Here is a 24,221-nt window from a genome sequence, read left to right on the forward strand (position 1 = left end):
CTTGCTCTTACTGGCATTTGTGCTTGATACTCTGATTTCAGAAACTGCTATCATTGACATAAGTTTCTATCTCATATGCATGTTTTGTTGAAGTATGCAAAGACTTAATGTCTTTTCAGATATGATTAGCAACAATTGATATTCCAGGAGTCTTGCTGAAAGGTCTCGGCCCGAAACATCGATTATATTCTTTTCCGTAGATGCTGCCTGGCCTCCTGAGTTCCTCCAGCATTTTGTGTGTGCTGCTTGGATTTCTAGCAAGTGCAGATTTTTTCTTGTTTGTGATTGGACAACTGGTATCCTGTTGTTTATTTCTGCTAATTTCATTCCCTCACCAGAAATAAAAAACAAATTTGTATTCTGTGGCAACTTAACACCTCCTCAAATTGAAGTATTTTATAACAAATAAATTAACTTGGAATGCAATTATTATTGCCTAGGTATGTGCCGCAGCCCACTGACACATTATGGTCTATAAATATTGAATATACACTCAGTGGCCACTTTATTAGGTACAGAAGTGGAACCAAGAGTGGTCTTCTGCTGTTGTAGCCCATCCATTTTAGGTTTGACGCGTTATGCATTTAGAGATGCTCTTCTGCGCACCACTGTTGTAACGTGTACAGTCGGCCCTCCTTATCTGCGAGGGATTGGATCCTGGACCCCTCACAGATACCAAAATTTGTGGATGCTTAAGTCCATTATTCAACCTGTCTCAATGCGGTGGACCTCACGACCCAGCAGAACCCCAGACCTTATTTAACCTGTCTCAGTGCAGTGGACATTAGGACCCAGCGGTAGAGCTCTGAATCCGCAGTGTTTCTGTTCACGAAAATAATCACGATAACGATTGAAAATAAAGTGGAAATAATAAAGTGATCGGAAAGAGGTGAAACGCCCTCGGTCATTGGAAAAGCGTTAGGCTATGTCGGTCAACGATTGGAACAATTTTAAAGGATAAAGTGAGAAAGAAAGGCTGTGTCCCGATGAAAGTTACATTTATTACTAAGCAACGCAGTGGTTTAATTATTGGGTTTTGGGTTTTTGATCCTCCACATCAACCCAGCACTGTGAAGAGCGCACTCGGGAACTTCCCGAGCCCAGCACTGAAACATACGTACTTAAGTGTTTTATATGCATAGAAAGGTAAAATATATACTATATACGAATGCAAACATTTGACTAACTAACGCTAAATAATACCGGATGTACCTGTTCCGACTTATTTAGTAAGAGAACTTCCGATTTTTAAAATCCTAGTCCACGATAACCCACACACATCCTCCCGTATACTTTAACTCATCTCTAGATTACTTATAATACCTAATACAATGTAAAGGCTATGTAAAATAGTTGTTATACTGCATTGCTTAGGGAATAATGACAAGAAAAAAAGTCTGTACGTGCTCAAACAACAAGTGCTGGAAGAGCACTTCCAGGTTTTCATGATTCGCGGTTGGTTGAATTCACGGATAAGGAGGGTTGACTGTAGTTATTTGAGTTACTCATACCTTCCTGTCAGCTTGAACAAGTCTGACCATTCTCATTTGCCCTCTCTCATTAACAAGGTGTTTCATGCACAGAACTGCCACTCACTGAATGCTTTTGCTTATCACACCATTCTCTATAAACTCTAGAGACTGTTGTGCGTGAAAATCCCTGGGGATCAGCACTTATTGAGATAGTCAAAAATCCCATCTGGCACCAACAATCACTCTACGGTCAAGGTCACTTTGATCACATTTCTTCACCAATCTGATAATGGGTCTGAACAGCAACTGAATCTCTTGACCATGTCTGCATGCTTTTATGTATTGAATTACTGCCACATGATTGGCTATTATATATTTGCATTAATTAGCAGGTGCACTTAATAAAGTGCCCACAATGTATATAATTGAGCAGATACATTTCATGTTATTTGAAGGACGAATGTTGAACAGCATTCCGCAGAATTCTCTACCTTTCTGTTCATGATGATAAGGGATTATTTTATATATACTACTTGTACAGAATAGGCTCAAAATAAACTCTTGAGGAGCAAGGCTCCAACAAGTCATCACCTTTATCCTTGCACTGAAATGTGAGTTTATTGCTCAGTGTGTTTTAAATGTATAACAGATTGTGAAATACAGGTTGATACCATTGCTTTATGGAATAGTTCAGTGTTGGTGACATGCAAATGAGTTTGAGCTGCAATGTTATAAATCTAGAGCAACTTTGAGCAGAGTCTGCAACCAAATCTACAACTGAGCCCGAAGAATCCGCTACTCATCTGTTCTGCTCATCAAAAATGTTAGTAAAATTGCCAAGGGAAACAAAATATGGTCAGGAAACAGAAGTTAACACATTCAGAACTTGTAAGTTCTTGTCATGGATTGGATTTAGTGAGCAGCTTATTTTGGCTCTATGTTTCCAGTTCATTTTATTTTGTCAGCAATTTTAATTTCAAAATTAGTAGGTATATTTTAAGTAGGTTTTCAAAATCATGTTTAGATTTGACTAGACCATGAGTTCTAATCAAGTATGTGAAGAGCAAGAGGATAAGACGTGACAGAATAGGACCAATCAGGTGTGTCAGTGGGAAAGTGTGTATGGAACCAGAGGAGAAGGCAGAGGTACATAATGAATACTTTGCTTCACTACGGAAAAGGATCCTGGGGATTGTAGGGATGACTTGCAGCGGACTGAAAAGCTTGAGTATGTAGATATTAAAGAAGAGGATGTGCTGGAGCTTTTGTAAAGCATCAAGTTGGATAAGTCACCGGGACTGGATGGGATGTACCCCAGGCTACTGTGGGAAGCGACGGAGGAGATTGCTGAGCCTCTGGCGATGATCTTTGCATCATCAATGAGGACGGGGGATGTTCTGGAGAATTGGAGGGTTGTGGATGTTGTTCCCTTCTTCAAGTGTTACGAATGTGCCACAACCCTGAGGGGCCGAAGGGTACAAAGTAGCCCCCTCCTTTTTGAGAATCGCAAGATCGCTATTAATTCGGGTCTGGGACCCAGGAAATGAGAAAGAGACACGCAGAATCCACAAGGTTTTGGAATGTGTCCTGGCCTCAGCGAAAACAAAGCCACTGATAACGGCCATTGTCCCTTGGAGACGGAATTGTGTATTGAGTACTGTACTATTCATTGAAGCCCTCAGGGGATGACCAGAGTGGGCTGGTTGAGGGATTGCATCATCCCAACCTGATTGACATCTGAGATCCCGTGAGTAAGGATAAAAGAGGGTCTGGGGAACAACCCCTTTAGACGCACCAGGAGAAACGCTAGAAATCCCGTGACAGCATTTAATAGTGACAACTGGTGGGGGGCTCGCGTGCGTCCTTTCCTTTTTGCCTGGGATTGGTGGCCTTACCACGGAAGAACGGCTTAGCTAAAGGAGAGGCCACAAGTGAACGGCCACGACAACGAGACTCTGAAGGATCGAAATCATAAAGGTTGGAAAACCCGTAGCGGTACCTGTTCCCATTCTATTCCTATTTCTCTCTCTCTCCAACAAAGTGCAACACAGCGACAACCAAAAGGCTGCAGCCTGAATGAACTGAGTGACTTTTATATTTCCATCGGACAATACATTATCCCCTAGACAACGATAGAGCTATTTCTTATTGATTATTATTATACCCGCACTTTTAGATTTAGTATTGACGACATATATTATCTGTATGTTTGCATTGATATTATTTTTGTGTATTTTAATTAATAAATACTGTTAAAAATAGTACCATCAGACTTCAACGGATGTCTCTATCTTTGCTGGTAAGTGACCCAGTTACGAGGTTCGTAACACAAGAAAGTGAGTAGGGATAGTCCAGGAAATTATAGACCAGTGAGCCTTATTTCAGTGGTTGGTAAGTTGATGGAGAAGATCCTGCGAGGTAGGATTTATGAAATTTGGAGAGGTATAATATGATTAGGAATAGTCAGCATAGCTTTGCCAAAGGCAGGTCGTGCCTTACAAGCCTGATTGAATTGATTGAGGATGTGAAGGTTGATGTAGTATATGTGGATTTCAGCAAGGCATTTGATAACGTACCCCTTTCAAGGCTTATTGAGAAAGCAAGGAGTCATGGGATCCAAGGGGATATTGCTTTGTGGATCTAGAACTGGCTTGCCCACAGAAGGCAAAGAGTGGTTATAGATGGGTCATAGTCTGCATGGAGGTTGGTCACCAGTGGTGTACCTCAGGGATCTGTTCTGGGACCACTACTCTTTGTGATTTTTATAAATGACCTGGATGAAGAAGTGGCGGGATGGGTTAGTAAGTTTGCTGATGACACAAAGGTTGGAGGTGTTGTGGATAGCGTGGAGGGCTGTCAGAGGTTACAGCGGGACATTGATAGGATGCAAAACTGTGCTGAGAAGTGGCAGATGGAGTTCAACCCAGATAAGTGTGAAGTGGTTCATTTTGGTAGGACAAATATGATGGCAGAATATAGCATTAATGGCAAGACTCTTGGCAGTGTGGAGGATCAGAGGGATCTTGGGGTCCGAGTCCATAGGACACTCAAAGCTGTTACGCAGGTTGACTTTGTGGTTAAGAAAGCATATGGTGCATTGGCCTTCATCAATCGTGGGATTGAGTTTAAGAGCCAAGAGGTAATGTTGCATCCTGGCCAGACCCCACTTGGAGTACTGTGCTCAGTTCTGGTTGCCTCACTACAGGAAGGATGTGGAAGCCATAGAAAGGGTGCAGAGGAGATTTACAAGGATGTTGCCTGGATTGGGGAGCATGCCTTATGAGAATAGGTTGAGTGAACTTGGCCTTTTCTCCTTGGAGCGACAGAGGATGAGAGGTGATCTGATAGAGGTGTATAAGATAATGAGAGGCATTGATCGTGTGGATAGTCAGAGGCTTTTTCCCAGGGGTGAAATGGCTAGCACGAGAAGACACAGTTTTAAGGTGCTTGGAAGCAGGTACAGAGGAGATGTCAGGGGTCAGTTTTTTACACAGAGAGTGGTGAGTACATGGAATGGGCTGAAGGTGGCGGTGGTGGAGGCAGAAATGATAGGGTCTTTTAAGAGACTTTTGGATGGATACATGGAGCTTAGAAAAGTAGAGGGCTATGGTTAAGCCTAAGTAGTCCTAAGGTAAAGATGTGTTCGGCACAGTTTTGTGGGCTGAAGGGCCTGTATGTCGTGTAGGTTTTCTATGTTTCTTTTCTATGCATTTTGGAGAGTTATTTTGCTCAAGTTGGGGGAGAAGCAAGGGGCTTATCTCTTTCTATGATGTGCATTACTGGATATCTGTCAGGATGTGGCTCTCCGGACATTCCTTACTTGTGTATACCGATGTTAACACTTCCTCTATCATCTAATACTGCACCCATTAAGGAGCAATCCTAATACATTCCAGGTTTTACAGTTCAGTCCAAAGGGACCCGGGTCGCTTTGGAATTAAGTTTAAAGTTTAATCCTTTCCCTTACTCTGGAATGCTGCCTACCGTGTTGAAGTCAAAGCTGGTCAATACTAGGTGATTATGAATGTTTAATTAGTAACAGAGTTGGTGAATTACACAGTTTCCCAGTTTTCTTTTTCATTTCAGATTTATAATGAAATGATCCGTGACCTGTTGAACCCTTCCTCGGGGTATCTAGATTTGAGGGAAGACTCCAGGGGTGAGATCCAGATCGCTGGAATCACAGAATTCTCAACCAGCAACGCGATGGAGGTATGGCCCAAAGGATTAGTTGCTGCAAGCACAAAGATGAACAGGGCAGGAAAAGTGCCAGCCTCAGTAGACTTTCCCCAATTTCGACAAACCTTTGAGTTAGAGAGGTGAGAATGGAAAGGAACAGTATGCAGTTAAACTTGGAATTGGCTTTCCTGTAAAGCATTTTATTGATTCAAAGTTCAGCAGCACCTACGTGATTCCGCAGCTGTAAATACTGAACACATCAGTCATTCATCTAATCCATGCCTGTGTTATTGGTTGTCATCGCTGACATTCAAAGCATTGAAGGTATATACCTAGCACCTACCATTGTTGGCTTTGGTGATACAGCTGATGATTAGGAGGCTTGCTTTGACATTTCTGCTGTACTTGTGCTAGAGGTCATATCGATGCAGGAGTTGAAGACTACAGGGCTTGTATCTGCCAGAACTATACAGAGAGCAGGTAAATAATGCTAATTACAGTGCAGCGTTGATATAATGCCAGCCTGCCTTTTTGGAGCTTTTCTTATCACCTTGCTGAATATGTATTAAACAGCAGGAACCCCCTGGCCAGTGCTATTTAAGTGGATAGCCCACAATTACTTATAGTGTACTTGTTGGTACAATTGTATCTATCTGTTGTTTTCAGCAGTTCTTTCTATTTGCCTAAGTATACCGGGTGTGTTGTACCAAATGATAAAGGACTTTGCCCTAATTCAAGATTTCTGCATAAAAAGTCCCCTTGGTGTAGGTAGAGGGTAGGAGGGGATACTGCTGGAAGGAGTGAATGAAAGGTATTTAGCAGAAGACATGCCTGCCCAGCGTGTTCAAGGAGCTACCCTCCTACTGAAATCTCAGCAAGGAAACAGAACCATAGAACCATAGAACATTACAGCACAGAAGCAGGCCTTTTGGCCCTCCTTGGCTGTGCCAAACCATTTTTCTGCCTAGTCCCACTGACCTGCACCTGGACCATATCCCTCCATACCCCTCTCATCCATGTATCTGTCCAAGTTTTTCTTAAATGTCAAAAGTGAGCCCGCATTCACCACTTCATCTGGCAGCCCATTCCACACTCCCACCACTCTCTGTGTGAAGAAGCCCCCCCACCCCCCGATGTTCCCTTTAAACTTTTTCCCTTTCACCCTTAACCCATGTCCTCTGGTTTTTTTCTCCTCAAGCCTCAGTGGAAAAAACCTGCTTGCATTTGCTCTAAGTATACCCATCACAATTTTATATACTTCTATCAAATCTCCATTCCAACTCTTATACTCAATACTTTGATTTATAAAGGCCAATGTACCAAAAACTCTCTTTACTACCCTATCTACCTGTGATGCCACTTTTAGGGAATTTTGTATCTGTATTCCCAGATCCCTCTGTTCTACTGCATTCCTCAGTGTCTTACCATTTACCTTGTATGTTCTATCTTGGTTTTTCCTTCCAAAGTGCAATACCTCACACTTGTCTGTATTAAACTGCATCTGCCATTTTTCAGCCCATTTTCCCAGCTGGTCCACATGATGGAGTATCTGCGTGCCAGTAAGGACATCCCTACTGAACGGTGCCCCCAGCTGAAAAATCAGTGGAGCAGGCACTGTAGTGGCTTCCCCGCAACAGGTTATTTATTTTGTGATGCACCGCTGTTGTATGAACAAACACATTGAAACAAATGGTGCAATCCCCACTACCCTGGCTTTCACAGTACCTTCATTCCACAGTGGAGTGCCAGTGGTACTTTAACCATCATGATAATTCGGCAGCAAGATTACCCAATGAAAGCATGGCTAACGACTGTGAACTATGTGCTGGATATATACTCAAGGGCCACTTTATTAGGTAAATTCTGCTTGTGGTCTTCTGCTGCTGTAGCCCATCCATTCGACATGTAGTATGTTCAGAGATATTCTTCTGTACACCATTGTTGTAATGGACAGTTATTTGAGTTACTGTTGCCTATCTGTCAGCACCAACCAATCTGGCCATTCTCCTTGAACCTCTCTCATTAGCAAGCTGTTTTCACCTACTAAACTGCCATTCACTGGATGTTTTTTGTTCTTGTACCATTCTCTGTAGCCCCCTCCCCTCCAGAGGCTGTTGTGCGTGAAATTCACAGATCAGCAGTTTCTGAGATACTCAAACCACCCTGTCTGGCACCAACAATCATTCCATGGCCGAAGTAACTTTAATCACATTTCCCCCCCATTCTAATATTTGGTCTGAACAGCTGAACCTCTTAACCATGTCTGCATGTTTTCGCGCATTGAGTTGCTGCCACATGATTGGCTGGTTAGATATTTGCATTAGAGAAGAAAGTGATCTACCAATATTTTGCGATGTCGACTTTAATGAGAATTTAAAATTCCTTCAGTGAATCAGAATCAGATTTGTTATCAGTGGCATATGACATGAAGTTTGTTGTTTTGCCACAGCAGGCATAACCTTCACTATAAATTACAATAAATAAATAAATCTTGCAAATGGGGAATGGCAGGGAAGTGTTTGTGGGTTTGTGGACTGTTCAGAAGTCTGATGGCAAAGAGAAATAAGCTGTTCCTAAATTGCTGAGTATGGGTCTTCAGGCTCGTATAGCAACAAGAAGAAGTCATGACTCAGATGGTGAGGGTCTTTAGTGATGGATGCTGCCTTCTTGAGGTATTGCTTCTTGAAGATGTTGTCAATGGAGAGTGCTCCAGGTGGGTCTGGCTGGGTCTACAACCTTCTGCAGCCTCTTGCATTGGGGGCTACACACCAGGCTCTGATTCAACTAGTCAGCATGCTCTCCACTGTACACCTATAGAAATTTGGACATGACATACCAAATCTCCTCATCTCATAACAAAGTAGAGCCACTGGCATTCTTTCTTCATGATGCTGAATGCAAGGTTGCTGTTGTGACACTACTCGACCATCCTATCTCTCTCAGTCCAGTACACCTTCTCATCATCATCTGAGTTTCTAACACCATCAGAGGTATTATCAGTGAAATTTATAGATGGCGTTTGAGCTATGCCCTCATGAGTTTTGAGACAGTAGAGTAGTGGGCTATGCACTCATCCATGAGATGCGCCTGTTGATAGTCAGTGAGAAGTTATCCTTGCTATCCTCGCTAACTGTGATCTCTCAGCTGAGAATCCATTTGTAGAGAGAGGTACAGAGGCCCAGGTTTTGAAGTTTAGCTATTAGTACTGAGACAAAAGAATTGCCACAAATTTCAAAAATAAATAAATGGTACAAGAGGCAAATGATGTGGTAGTGTTCAGGGGCTCATGGACTATATTCCTCAATCTGCGGTGACTTCAACAGTGTTGAATGTGGAGATGTAACCAATAAACATTGTCTGATGTACAGTATGTCTTGCAATTGTCTTGGTGCTCCAAAGCAGAGTGGAGAGCCAGTGAAATTGTGTCTGCAATAGACCTGTTGCACTGGTGAACTGCGCAGGCCCAGGTCTTTGCCCAGGTAGGAGTTACTTCTAGCCATGACGTAACTTCTCAAAGCACAATTTTATGTTACATGTGAGTGCTACTGGATGGTAGCCATCGAGGCAGCTCACCCTGCTCTTGTTAGGCACTGGAATGATTGCTGCCTTTCGTGGAGTTTCTGTTACCATTCTTTATATTCACATTGTGGAAAGTCTTCATTTCAAAAGTCACCAAATCTACCTTGAATTCAGTGTGACAGTAGCACATCCATGCAATCACCCTGTGATTATAGTGCTGCATAAACTCCTTGAATTACTGTAAGTTGGTGAATCTGAGCATCGGGCAGTACATTACTAAACAATAGTCCTTAGGGCATGCTTAGCTGCATTTTCTAGCCAACAAGTGGCTCATTAGCACGGAGTGTATGGAGCTGAACTGAAGGAAAGTGCAGTGGAGTTTGAACAGATTACTTGAATGTTATCATTCTTGATTGAACTATTCAGCAGAGCAAGGGGCAGATCACTGTTCTCTGCCTATGTTGAGTTAGCTCATTCTTTCCTGTGCTGGCAAGAATGCGATAATTAGAGCCCTGAGCTGGGAGAGGAAACAGGCAACCAGTGTCTTTCAGAGGAGACATTGAACCAATGCTCCAGTCAGAGGGGCGTAGGAAGTATCCCAATGAAGCAAGAGGCATTAGATTCACAGAGCTGTGCAACATAGATACAGTGCCTTCGGCCCATTGCATCATTGCTAGCCCTCATACCAACCTATATTAATCACACTCGCTTGCGTTAATTCCATAACCCTCCGCGCACTGTTCATTCAGCTGTCCAAACTTTAGCTTCTTATATCATATTACTGGTCCTGTCTCCACTGTTACCTCTGGCTACTCATTCCAGATGCCAACAACCTTTCAGATCCCCTTTAAACCTCCTCTCTCTCACTTTAAATCAATGCCCTCATAGGAAACATACTGGCTATCTACCCTATCTATGCCTCGTAATTTGACATAAATCTACTGTGCTATTGCTCGGGCTCCTTAGCTCAGGAGTGGATCCATCCTATGCAACCTCTCCTTTAGCTCAAGCTCTTCAATCCAGGCCACCTTTTCTGCACCCCCTCTAACTTAGTCACATCCTTACAATGCATTCAATAGTGTGGTCAGAATCAGAATCAGGCTTTGTTATCGCTGGCATATTTTGTGAAAGTGGTTGTTTTGCTGCAGCAGTACAGTGTTAAGACAAAAAACTTACCAGAAGTCTCAAAAGTAAATAAATGGTACGAGAGGCAAATGATGTGGTAGTGTTCAGGGGTTCGTGGACTATTCTGGAATCTGCGGTGACCTCAACTGTCCAAAATACTCCAAAAGTTTTGTACAGCTATAAGAACAGCTATACAGCAGTTGAGAATGCCATATGCCTTCCTCGCCACCCTGTCTATCTGTGATGCCACCTTCATGGAACAATGTACTCGTATCCCTAAGTCTTTGTTTCATAAGTCCCCCTGGGCCCTGCCTTTCACAGTGTACGTGAATGTCCTGGTTTAATTAAATTAAACACTTCACACTCGTCTGAGTTAAGTTACATTTGACATGCCTTTGCCCATTTTGCACACAGTTTTCTGTCCCGCCCAACGCCAGTTTGGCAGCTGATCTGGCTGTGTCCCTCATCAGACTGTCCTGCCCAGTATTAGTGTGGCAGCTGATCTGGTTGTGTCCCTCATTCTCTTTTGGGCAAATTGGCTGCTCCATTTGACCGTATTAAGACAAAGATGACCTTTGAAAAGCACTTTATTGATTGTAATATTCTGAAATTGTGGAACAAGCTTTATAAATACAGCCTCGCTTTTGCCTGTAGGATTACTGACCCTGTCAAATGAGAAGAAAATTGGAAGTGCAGAGCTGCTGTTCAAGACCCACTGGAACAAATGGCGTGAGCTCATACTGAAACACGATGCTAACAAATAAACATATAATAACTGGATGCAGCGTGTAGTGAGATGGTGAGGAAGCACTGGCAGATGATAGGGCAAACTTGCAGTCAGTGGGAGGAGTTAAAGTGTAACGGGGGTCAAAATAGAAAAGGATGATGAATACGAGGCTGAAGGTGTTATATTTGAATGCATGCAGTGCGCTATATGGAATAAGGTAGATAATTTTGTAGCGCAGTTAGAGATTAGCAGATATGATGTTGTGGGCATCTCTGAGTCATGGCTGTAAGAAGATTTTAGTTGGGAGTTTAACATCCAGAGATACACTTTGTATCAAAAGGACAGGCAAATTATTTCAAAAGAGGTGACATGGGATTGGAAGACGTAGCATCCTTGTGGGTAGGATTAAGAAACTGAAAAGGTAAAATGACTCTGATAGAAGTTATATATAGGCATCTGAACAGTAGCCAGGATATGGACTACAGATTACAATGGGAGATGCAAAAGGCATGTAAAAAGGGCAATGTTGTGATAATCATGGGGGATTTCAATATGCAGGTAGATTGGGAAGATAAGGTAGGTGCTGAATCCCAAGACAGGGAACTTGTAGAATGCCTACAAGATGGCTTTGTAGACCAGCATGTGGCTAACCCCACTAGGGGAACAGCAATTCCGGATTGTGTGTTATGTAATGACTCAGGTTAGGGAGCTTAAGGTGAAGGAACCCTTAGGAGGCAATGATCATAATATGGTAGAATTCGCTCTGCAGTTTGAGAAGGAGAATCTAAAATCAGATGTATAGTATTACAGTGGAGTAAAGGGAATTGCAGATGCATGAGAAAGGAGCTGGCCAAAGCTGGTGGGAAAGGTCACTAGCAGGGATGTCGGCAGAACAGCAACAGCTGCTGTTTCTGGGGGTATTTCGGAAGGCCCGAGAAAGATACATCCCAAAGATGAAGTACTCCACAGGGAGGATGAGGCAACCATGGCTGATAAGGGAAGTCAAAGACAGCATAATGATAAAAGAGAGGGAAAATAATACAGCAAAAATTCGTGGAAAATTAGAGGATCGGAAAGCTTTTAAAAACCAACAGAAAGCAGCTAAAAAAATAAAAAGAAAAAAGATAAAATATGAGGACAAGGTAAACAAAAATATAAAAGAAGATACAAAAAGTTTTTTCAGATATATAAAGAGTAAACAAAGGACAAGAGGGGATATCAGACTGCTGGAAAATGACACTGGAGCGGTAGTAATCGCGGACAAAGAAATAGCAGATGAACTTAATAAGTACTTTACATTGTCTTCACTGTGGAAAACACTAGCAGAATGCTAGAAGTGTTGGAGAGTCAGGGGGCAAAAGTAAGTTTTGTTGGAATTTCTAAGGAGAAGGGGCTTGGGAAGCTGGAAGCTCTGAAGTTAGATAAGTCACCTGGATCAGATGGTCTACACCCCAGGGTTCAAAGTTCAACTGTTCGAAGTAAAAATTATTATCAGAGTACATACATGTTACCACATACAACCCTAAGATTCTTTCTCCTGTGGGCACACTCAGCAAATCTATAAAACAGTAACTGTAACCAAGATCAATAAACAACTAACTGTGCAAATGTAAATATAAATAAATAGTAATAAATAATGAAATTATGAAATTACAAGATAAAGCGTCCTTAAAGTGAGATCATTGGTCGTGGAACACCAGAAATAGAATGAGTGTAGTTATCCTCTTTTATTCAAGAGTCTGATGATTGAGGGGTTCTTGAACCTGAGTCTCTTGTACTTTCTACCTGAGGGCAGCAGTGAGAAAAGAACATGGCCTGGGTGGTGGCGATCTTTGACAATGGGCGCTGCTTTTCTGTGATAATGTTTAATGTAGATGTGCTTAATGGTTGGGAGGGCTTTACCCACGATGTACTGGGCTAAATCCACTACCTTTTGTAGGATTTTCTGAAAGGGGTAGTTGAAGAGAAATGATCTTTCAAGAATCACTAGATTCTGGAATGGCTCCTGAGGACTGGAAAGTTGCACATGTCACTTTACTATTTAGGATGGAAGGGAGACAGAAGAAAGGAAATTATAGGCCAGTTAGCCTGACTTCAGTGGTTGAAAAGATGTGGTAGTTTATTATCAAGGATGAGGTCTTGGGGTACTTGGAGGCACATGATAAAAAGGCCAAATTCAGCACGGTTTTCTAGAGGGGAAATCTGCTGACAAATCCGTTGGAATTCTTTGAAGTGGATGTTGTTTATTTGGATTTTCAGAAGGCCATCGTCAAGGTGTTGCAAATGAGGCTGTTTAACAAGATAAATGCTCCTGGTATTACAGGATAAGTACAAACATGGACAGAAGATTGGCTGACTGGCAGGAGACAGAGTTGGAATAAAGGGGGCCTTTTCTGGTTGGCTGTTGGTAACTAGTGATGTGCCAGAGGGGTTTGTGTTGAGATTGGTTCTTTTCAAATCATGTCAATGATTTGAATGAAGGGATTGATCACTTTGTGGCAAAGTTTGCGGACAATACGAAGATAGGTGGAGGTAGTGTTGAGGAAGCAGAGTGTCTGCATAAGGACTTAGATTGGGGGGGATGAGCAAAGAAGTGGCAGATGGAATGTAACGTCAGGAAGTGTATGGTCATGCACTTTGGCAGAAAGAATAAAGGTGTGAACTATTTTCTAAATGGGGAGAAAATTCAAAACTCAGAAGTACAAGAGGAATTGGGAATTCTTGTGCAGGGTTCCCTAAAGGTTAACATGCGGGTTGAGTCAGTGATAAGGAAAGCAAATGCAATGTTAGCATTCATTTCGAGAGGACTGGAGTACAAAAGCAAGGATGTAATGCTGAGGCTTTATAAGGCACTGGTCAGACTGCGCTTGGAGTATTGTGAGCAGCCTTGGACCCCTTATCTAAGAAGAGATGTGCTGGCATTGGAGAGTTTCCACAGGAGGTTCATGAGAATGATCCCAGAAATGAAAAGGTTAACATATAAGAGTGTTTGATGGCTCTGGACCTGTACTTGCTGGATTTTAGAAGAATGAGAGGGGATCTCACTGAAACCTATTCAATATTAAAAGGCCTAGATAGAGTGGATGTGGAGAGGATGCTTCCTATGGTGGGTGAATCTAGGACCAGAGGACACAGCCTCCTAACTGAAGGATATCCATTTAGAACAAAGATGATGAAACATTTTTTAAACCAGAGGGTGGTGACTCTGTGGAATTTATTGCCACCGAAGGCTGTGCAGGACAAGTCTTTGGATATATTTAAGGTGGAGTTTGATCGGTTCTTTATTAATAAAGGTGTCAAAGGTTATGGGGAGAAGGGAGGAGAGTAGGGTTGAGATGGATTATAAATTAGCCATGATGGTTATTTATTCAATGGGCTGAATGGCCTAAGTCTGCTTCTATGCCTTATGGTTTCATGGTCTAAGAAATGAGAGCAGGAGTAGGCATTCTTCATTTTGTACCTGCTCTGGACTATCTCTACTAAAGAGAAGAAAAAGCATTTGAGTGAAGAGATGAATATCTGCAGGATCCCATTGAACTGAGCCAATACCTCTTATTAGCTTCATCTCTTATTCGTTCTGTTTGTTTTAGCTGTGATCCTTTGAGATTCTTGATCATTAACCTGGCTAGTCAAGCGCTTTCTCCTTTGAACTGCACAGATAAAAATTCACCTTTCCTGCCCATGGTGGTAAATTATCAAAATGTATTGCACACTGTTGAAATCAACCCGAATCTTCTGTGTTAGCTGGTTCATTCTTGCTGCTGGTTTAATGCATGGGCAGTGACAGCAAAAATGTACCTCCAAGCCTTTCAAAAAATTTAGATCATGTTACAAGTGATTTTTTTATTTACTTAATTCTCAGATCATGCGGTTGTTGACAAAAGGAAACAGACAACGAACACAGGAACCAACAGCGGCCAACAAAACCTCATCCCGTTCCCATGCAGTGCTGCAGGTTACTGTCAAACAGAGGAGTCGAATAAAAGACATTTCAGAGGAAGTACGAATTGGCCGTCTCTTTATGATTGACCTTGCAGGATCTGAGAGAGCATCTCAGGTAACCATGAACCAGCCTAAACTTCCTTGGTTACCTCACTTTGTTTTTGATGTCTTTGAAAGTTGGATTGTGATTGTATAAATCAGTTGGAAAGTTTCAGCCATTTCAAGACACTAAGAACAAACACAATATGTACTCTCTTGTGTTTGTCTTTGTCTATTTGACCCTTTGATCAGTCTGAGTTGGGGGACTGTGTTGTTATATCAGTGTGGGGAGATGGAAATAAAAGCAATTTGATTGACAGCTGGATCTCAGTACTATTGCATTTATTTTGGGAGGAATATAATTGTCTCCTTTTCATTCTAATCTTTGATCTCTGCTTCTCATGGACGGTTTGAGTAGATTTTGGTGGAGACCAAGAGGTAGGAAAGCCTCCGTGCTTTAGGCATCAGGATATTGATGACCTCAGGGAAACAAGGATATTCAGGGTTAAGTCTCATATCAAATGGCTGACATTATCATGTAAATGATTATCACTAATGAGGCATGGCAAGCCACTGGCCTAAAATGTTGTGAACCTCGTTTGCCAGAATAGCCCTGTCCTTTCTTTCTCAACAGTTAATGACCTTGTGGCATTCCTCAGTCTTTTTTAATTTTTGGAATTCCTGAAATGCATAGAAATATTGTCTGAGAAGGAAAATACATAATGATTTTTTTAAAAGAACAAGGAGACCACATAAACATGAGTCCTGATGAAGGGTCTCGGCCTGAAACGTCGACTGTTAACTCTGTTCCATAGATGCATCTGGCCTGCAGAGTTCCTCCAGCAATTTGCGTGTGTTACAAAGAGACCTCATACTTTGTAGAGGGAAGTAAATTTCACAGAGATAACAAATTTTGTGGACACCCAGCCAACTGTCAACCCAATGAAGTCAAGATGAAGTGAATCAACAGAGATACGTGAAGATGGAAAGGAGGATAAGATGTTTTGATAAGAATGCTGATGAGGTCTCAATTGACTCAAATGAAAAGTGACCAAATCAGCGTTGCTAAAACTGGTTGAGTTGGATTTGTGGAATTGACTCTGAGACTCAGAATGGAAGCAGTTTTAGGGAGGAAGGGGGATAGAAATTAGAGAGAAATGGGTAAATGTGAGGGTGAACTCTCCTCTGTCTGGTAGTGATGGAACGCCATATAGCAGCCTTGCATGTAAGTAATGACGGGAGAGATGAGGAAACATCTCACCAATTTTTCTTCCAACAGACTCAGAATACTGGCAAAAGGATGAAAGAAGGAGCTCACATTAATCGATCTCTACTTGCCCTGGGAAACTGTATCAATGCACTGAGTGAAAAAGGAGCAAATCGTCCCCAGTATGTCAACTTCAGAGACAGCAAATTGACCCGGCTATTAAAGGTACCAAGAAGCTTTTAACTCTAGAATCACAAGCAGTATTTAAAAACTTAGTGCTGACTTTTCTTTAGATGAAATGACCCGGATTCAGGCAATTTAACCTGATCCATATTCACATAAACTTATGTCAGTCCTACCTCCTTCCCATTTAGTTTAGACGAGAAAACCTTAATGTATAGATGTAGATTTAGGCAATTTGGCCTATCGAATCTACTCCACCATTCAATCAATGCTGATTTTTAAAATGTCATTTTCCCTGTAGCTCTTAACCCCTTTACAAACCAATATCCTATCAATCTGTCTTAAATACACTCAATGACTTGGCCTCCACAGCCCTCTGTGGCAAAAATATTCCACAGATTTACCACCCTCTGGTTGAATGAATTCCTCCCCATCTTAGTTTTAAAGGGACATCCTTTTATTCTGAGACTGTGATGTGTGATCTTGGACTGTCCTACTAATGAACACATTTTTTCCATGTTTAATCTATCCAGGCCTTTCAGTATCTTGTCAGTTTCAGTGAGGCCCACCCAACTCATCCTCTGGACTCTACTGAGTACAAGCCCAGAGACATCATTCTTGTGAACCTCCTCCGGGCCAGCACATCCTCCTTTAGATGTGGGGTCCCAAATCCCGAACAATATTCCAAATCTGGCCTGGCCAATGTAAAGCCTCAGCAGTTCATCCTTAGTTTTGTATTCTAGCCCTCGCGAATGCTAACATTGCATTTACATTTTTCGCTACCGATTCAGCCTGCAAGTTAATCTTCAGGGAATCCTGAACTAGGACTCCCAAGTCCCCTAACATTGAATTTTCTCCCCATTTAGAAACTAGTCTGCATCTTTCGTTTTCCCACCGAAGTGCAGAACCCTATATGTTCCTATGATGTGTCCCATATTCCCATTCTTTGCCCAACCTGTGCTGGCCCTCCTGCCGGCTCCCTGCAACTCCCTTTCATTTCATCTGAATGAAGTAAATTCACCAATCGAAAATGTGGTCAATTGTGAAAATCAGTTTCATTGCGGTCAAGATTATCCAATTATAATGTGTAGATTTAGAAGAGGGGTGGATCAGCCATTCACTCTTCCCGGTTGTTCAAACTGCCCAACTGTTTATCAAAACCAAATACTGTAACTTAGCATCTCAGTTCTGAGTTTTATGTAATCCTTGTGTTGGTGATCAATGGGTTGCATTGAAATGAAGAATAATTAGCTTTGTTTTATTGCAGGACTCATTGGGTGGAAATAGCAGAACTGTGATGATTGCTCACATCAGCCCCGCCAGTAGCTCATTTGAGGAGTCCAGGAACACCTTAATATATGCAGACCGTGCCAAGAATATTAAAACCAGGGTAGGAGGGAAGAAAGATAAAACTAAATCCTACCTTTTCGGCTCTGGATTAGCTGTGTAGTGGTGAACGCGTGCAGAGAATAATGTTCTCACAGCATAGTGGTTAGCATAACACTATCTCAGCGCCAGTGACGTGTTCAATTATACCGTTGTCTGTAAGGAGTTTTTTTGTACTCCCCATGACTACATGGGTTTCCTCCAGAAGCCCCAGTTTCCTCACTCATTCCAAAAAACATACAGATTGGGAAGTTAATTGGTCACATAGGTATAATTGAACTATAAGACCATAAAACATGAGAGTAGAATTAGGCCATTCTGCCTATTGAGTCTACTCCACCTTTCCAACATGGTTCATTTATTATCCCCCCTGAACCTCATTCTCCTGCCTTCTCCCTGTAACTTTTGACTCCCGAAATAATTGAGAACCTATCAACCTCCACCTTAAATATACCCAATGGCATGGCCTTCACAACCGTCTGTGCAGTATTGAATTTCACAGATTCGCCACTCTTTGGCTAAAGAAATTCCTCTTCATCCCTGTTCTAAAGGGACGTCCCACTATTCCGAGGCTGTGCCCTCAGCTCCTGAGTGTCAGGAAGCAGATCTCACAGTAGGTCATGATACTGTCAAAATTACACATGCTACTGATAGATGAGGATTAAAAATTGGTGATTATGTCAGGGAGAACTGCTCTGTTTTGCATCAAAAAGCTATGATCAACTGGAGCAACGAGCCATTTAGTATTTTACCCGAAATACGCTGTCTCCAACAAAGTAACGCTTCATCACTACTGCAGTAAAGTCTCAATCTAGGTTTTGTTCTTGAGCCTTTGGAGTGAGTTTTGATTTTATTTTTGACTGCACAGACCTTGTATTTTAGTAGAGGCAAAAGAAATTTGATAAATAGAAACTGTTGGAAGTTCATAGCCATGGTAACGGTATCTATAGAAGAATGGTTAGGTAACATAGCAATTGTTCATTACAAATAAGCAGAATAACTTATCAGATAGCATCATTGTCATGTTTTTTCCTGTAAGCTGGTTACATATTGTTCTGGCATATTGTATTCTGGGTGCCAGTTAGTGCAAGATGCCAATCAGCCCCCAATGTCTCAGGTTATTCCTGGTTGTGTTTCCTTCATTTTTCATGTTTCTAATTATAGAATTATTACACTTCAGGTGAAACAAAATCTGCTGAATATCTCATACCACATTACTCAGTACACCAACATCATAGCTGATCTCAAGAAAGAGATTGAGCGACTGAAACTGAAGATTGAGCAGCAGGAGCCAGAGCAGAGAAGATCAGAGAAGGCCAATATCAGGGATATTCAAGGTAGGTTAGGGAGTTCACACTTTCCAAGGATCTGCGTGAGTAGGAATAACAAGTGTATAATCATTGACCCGCAGGAGACACAATAGCCAAAAAGGTTGTTTATGATAGTAGTACTTAAAGCTTGCTTCAACTTTGTGAATATTTTGTGATTTAAAAATGGGTGAATGGCCATTTTTACTGATTTATTCCAAAGTGAAATGTGATCATGACTATTCCAGGGATTTTACATACCCCCTCAGGAAATTGGATGGGCATCCTCAGGGCGAGTGCCAAGCTGATCTGACATGTTCTGTAGGTGGGGAGAATTAGGCCATGTTATTCTGGGAATGAGCCTTGGTGGATACTGTGTAGTCCTGAGGCAACCATGCTTTAGTAATGTAGCATTGGCTTGAGAGCCTATAGTTACCCCCATTGATCTTCTTACCCTCCATCATTCATCAAGGCCTAGATCCTCAATTTTCCCAATTCCCCCAAGGGTGCCTGATTCTCCCAGCTGTTTGGTACCCCTATAGAGGCCCAGATCACTAAATCACAACACCACACCCCAGCCATTTTGGCATTCATTGGCAAAAACCACAGACCTGAATCATTTCAAACACTCACCTTGGCACAAACCCTGGTCCTTCCAGACCTACCCCCAACCATGGACTCCTCTCTGTCCAGACTCTCCTTGACCACTATTCTCAAACCTTCTTGATTGTGCCTGCTGCCAACCTGGACCAGCTCTGGAAGTGCTCTTCAACAATCCCATTCCAGATCCAAGGCCCGGATCACCATTTTCCAACACTCAGCTGTCCTCCTCTCATTACCCAACCCCAACCCCTGTCCTGAGCAGCAGATTATTGGACTGTTTAGTGAGTTTACAATTTACCTTCGGGGCCCAAACAGCTCCTCCACAATCCAAACCTCTGAAGCTTCTTGAATGTTCCATTTTATGCCTGGTGTAAAATAATCTGATACAAGACAAGGAAAAAAATCCATGTTTTTTTCTGGCCTTGGTGTGATGCCAGGAATTTCTAACCACCTGCCATTCGGCAGTGAAACAATATCTCCTACTTGACCCCATTTACAGCAATTCAATCTTGTTAAAGGACACTGAACAGCAGAATAATTACCCGATATAAAGCTCTGCCTTTATAAAACACCGTATCCTTTGACTCACCCATGAATAGTGCCATACAAATGCAGACAATTGATACTCACCCATCTGGTGCATGTCGCATTTTCCTTGTTTAATAATTTAATAATAAAATAAATACCCACCACATTTATGACTGATTGTCTCACATTTCTTATCGAGAAATGCTTTAATATTTATGTAGTTCACTGACTTGTGAGCTGTTCCTTCCAAGTCAAGCTGGATCTTAAAATTTCACAGGAGAATTTTTGTATATTTTATTAATAAAATATTTTTGGCATCTGCTATAACTGTTTTATTCTGTACTTTCATGAAGCATATATCAGCACATGATGCAATTTAAATGCTGTTCATGTCTCGCTGCCGATATGTTTGAAAAACTTTGTAACGCGCAGCATTGTTTGTGGACAGCTGATTGGCTGAGGGGCACAAAAATCAATCACGTCTACAGTCTCTCCAAATGAGTTAGGGAGGAATATGTGTTACTGTGATTTCGGCTTGGCTGGTCTTGCATCATTTACCCGTTGTTCGGTCTGTGTGACCTTCAAACGCACAGTGAGTATAACAGGAGTCTAACTGGCTAAAATTTTGTAACTTGTAATCCTGTACAGAGGACTGCTATGCCCCTCTGTTTGTCCAGGTGGGGGTATTAAGGCACCAGTTCTGTCAGGCATATGTCCACGTGAGCATGAGAACAGGTCCCTTTATGCTTTTTCTGTCATTCCTGAGGTGGCATAGCTGTTTGAGGTGCTGCCTCTCACAGCTCCAGTTGACTCTGGTTCGACCCAGACCTCCAGTACTGTCTGTGCGGCATTTGCACATTCTCCCTGTAACCCATGGCTTTTTCCAGGCTGATCTGGTTTCCTCCCATATGTTGGCTGATAGTTTAATTGCCCGCTGTATCTTGTTCCTTGTGTTGGCGAGCGGTGGAGGGTTTCATCTCCCGGAATTTCATTGGATAAGCAAGCAGCATCAGTCTCAGAGTTAATGTTCATATTGAGCCAACGTTCACTGCTTGTTTTCGTGAGAACACTCCACAGGATCCCCTTTTCCCAGCATGACCTGCTTCTGATCTTGAAGCTGCTTCTCCTTGCCCTAGGTTCCCTTACTAACAGACAAATGTTTCTCTCTCTCAGAACTGTCAATTCCTTTGAAAAATCATGGAACTTGAACAAATAGCCCTTTGTATTCCACGGCATGCCTCAATAAATTTTGTAATTTCTTTTTTTAATGTAACTGTTGGAGCGCTAGTTATTTTCTGGTAATGCTGTAATAAGCTCCTTCCAAGTCCAAGATACCCTTCCTATTTTGTGGATTTCAAATTAATCCAAATGTGATATAACCAGGCCTTCAAGTAGCTTTGCCTTATTGGCTACTTGAATTGAATCATCCAGTGACTAGGATGCAGTGATACAGAGAGGGAGAGAGATCAGGAGAGATTGGCCCATTTGGATTGTTCTTTCAATTATCCAGCATAGGTACAATGGGCCGAATTCTATTATGAGTCAGTTTGGCTGATTAGTTATTCGCAGTGCGCTACAGTTGTGTGGCATCTTTAGTTCAAATATCAGACCAATCACACTGGTCAGTCACAATCACTATGTCCTAACGATGCTTGACATCTGAGGTGAGAGCTTTACAGTCACTTTCAGTAAAGAGCCAATCAATTCCCATCTTATGTCAGTGATAGGCTGAACATTCTGGGCTGTACAGGTACAGATTAGGTTTTGACAAATTCATCCTGCTTAATTTTCCAAGCCAGGTGTTTGGCAATGTTCAGCGGCCACACATAATTTAAAAATGTTAACATGCAGCTTGTATTAATAGGTTTATGTAAACTTTATTTTTAATAACAATCACAGGGTACATTTACTTCTGTTGCTTTCCATTTGAAAAGGACGCTCAGTCCTGCTCTTTTATGATGCTCTTCCAATGTGTTGTCTCCCAGACCTTGGGTTTAAATCCTTTGGTACCATATTAAAGAATTCAGTATTCTTAAGTGGGAGGGTGAACAGCCAGAATTCGTGGTTCATTTAGGTACCAATGACAGGTAGGACGAGTGACAAATTTCTGCACAGGAGTTCAGGGAGTTAAATGCTAAGTTAAAGGGCAGGGTTCTGATCTCAGGATTGCTGCCCATGCTACATGCCAGTGGGGCCAGAACTAGGAAGATTATGCAGTTTAATACATGGCTAAGGAGTTGGTGTAGGAAGGAGGGCATAAGATTTTTGGATCATTGGACTCTCTTCTAGGGAAGGTGGGACCTGTACAGAAGGGACAGTTTGCACCTAAACTTGAAGGAGGAGTAATATCCTAGCAGGAAGGTTTGTCAATGCTGCACGGTGGAGTTTAAACTAGAGTTGCAGGGGGATGGGAACCAGATGCCAGAACAGTTAGTGAAGAGATTGTGGAGGCAGATGTAGGTAAGACTTCAGGCAAAGTTAGGAATTAAAAGGTTGAGCATGGTGTGACAAAATCAGAAAAGGTGAATACAGGACTGCAGGTGTTGTATCTGACTGCATGCAGTATACATAATAAGGTAGATCAACTTGCAGCACAGTTGCAGATTGGCAGGTATGATGTTGTAAGCATCACTGAATCATGGCTGAAAGATTACAGCTGGGAACTTAATGTCCAAGGATACACATTGTCTTGAAAGGATAGGCGGGAAGACAGAAGTGGTGGGTTGATCTGTTGGTAAACAAAATGAAGTCAAATCATAAGAAAGAGGTGACATAGGGTCTGAAAGAGTTGAATCATTGTGGATAGAGCTAAGGAACCACAGAGGTAAAAAGACCCATATGGGAGTTGATGGAGCTGCACTCATCCAGGCGAGTGGCGAGTATTCTGTTACACTCCTGACCTGAGCCTTGTAGATGGTGGACAGGCTTTGGGGAGTCAGGAGGTGAGTTACAAGCTGCAGGATTCCTAGCCTTTGACTTGCCCTGGTAGCCATGGTGTTTATATGGCTAGACCAGTTCAGTTTCTGATCAATGGTAACCCCCAGGATGTTGATAGTAGAGGATTCAGTGACGGTGATGCCACTGAATGTCAAGGGATGATGGTTAGAGCCTCTCTCGTTGGAGTCGGTCATTGCCTGACACTTTTGTGGCTTGAGTGTTTCTTGCCACTTGTCAGCCCAAGCCTGGATATTGTCCAGGGCCTGCTGCATTTGGGCATGAACTGCTTCACTATCTGAGGAGTCACGAATGGTGCAGAACATTATGCAGTCATCTGCGAACATCCCCACTTCTGACCTTATGACGGAAGGAAGGTCATTGGTGAAGCAGCTGAAGATGGTTGGTCCTAGGACGCTTCCCTGAGGAACTCCTGCAGTGATGTCCTGAGAATGAGATGATTGACCTCCAACCACCACAACCATCTTCCTTTGTGCCGGGTATGATTCCAACCAATGAAGTGTTTTCCACCTAATTCCCATTGACTCCATTTTAGTTAGGGCACCTCAATCCCATACTCAGTCAAATACTGCCTTGATGTCGAGGGCTATCACTCTCACCTCACCTCTGGCATTTAGCTCTTTGGACCATGTTTGGACCAAGGAGGAGATGAGGTCAGGAGCTGAGTGGCCTTGACTGAACCCAAACTGGGCATCCGTAAGCAGGTTATTGCCGAGTAGGTGTTGCATGATAGTAGTGTTGATGACCCATTCCTTTACTTTGCTGATGATTGAGAGTAGGCTGATAGGGAGGTAAATGGCTGGGTTGGATGTCCTGTTTCTTGTGTACAGGACATACCTGGGCATTCCAGATGTTGTAGCTGTACTGGAACAGCTCGGGTAGTAGCACAGCAAGTTCTGGAGCACAAGTCTTCAGGGCTCTTGCCGGGATTTTGTCTTGGCCCATGGTCTTCGCAGTATCCAGTACTTTTGGCCATTTCTTGATATCACGTGGAGTGAATCATATTGGTTGTATACTGACATCTAGGATGCTGGGAACTTCTGAAGGAG

At 42.4% G+C, this 24,221-nt stretch overlaps 1 protein-coding gene across 4 annotated transcripts in view; it reads left to right on the forward strand.

Annotated features, from left to right (window-relative positions):
* Positions 1-24,221, forward strand: part of LOC140735557 (kinesin-like protein KIF19) — a 173,386-nt gene that overhangs the window by 56,806 nt on the left and 92,359 nt on the right. For 2 of the 4 annotated variants that reach the window (XM_073060742.1, XM_073060743.1), the window contains exons 6-10: positions 5,559-5,684; positions 14,885-15,079; positions 16,283-16,435; positions 17,661-17,783; positions 18,960-19,116. In XM_073060742.1, the coding sequence (XP_072916843.1) occupies positions 5,559-5,684; positions 14,885-15,079; positions 16,283-16,435; positions 17,661-17,783; positions 18,960-19,116 (754 nt within the window). The other 2 variants (XM_073060744.1, XM_073060745.1) reach the window with 2 other exon arrangements.

This window comes from Hemitrygon akajei, chromosome 11, assembly GCF_048418815.1.
Source record: "Hemitrygon akajei chromosome 11, sHemAka1.3, whole genome shotgun sequence".
In the NCBI taxonomy this organism is placed as follows: Eukaryota; Metazoa; Chordata; class Chondrichthyes; order Myliobatiformes; family Dasyatidae; genus Hemitrygon; species Hemitrygon akajei.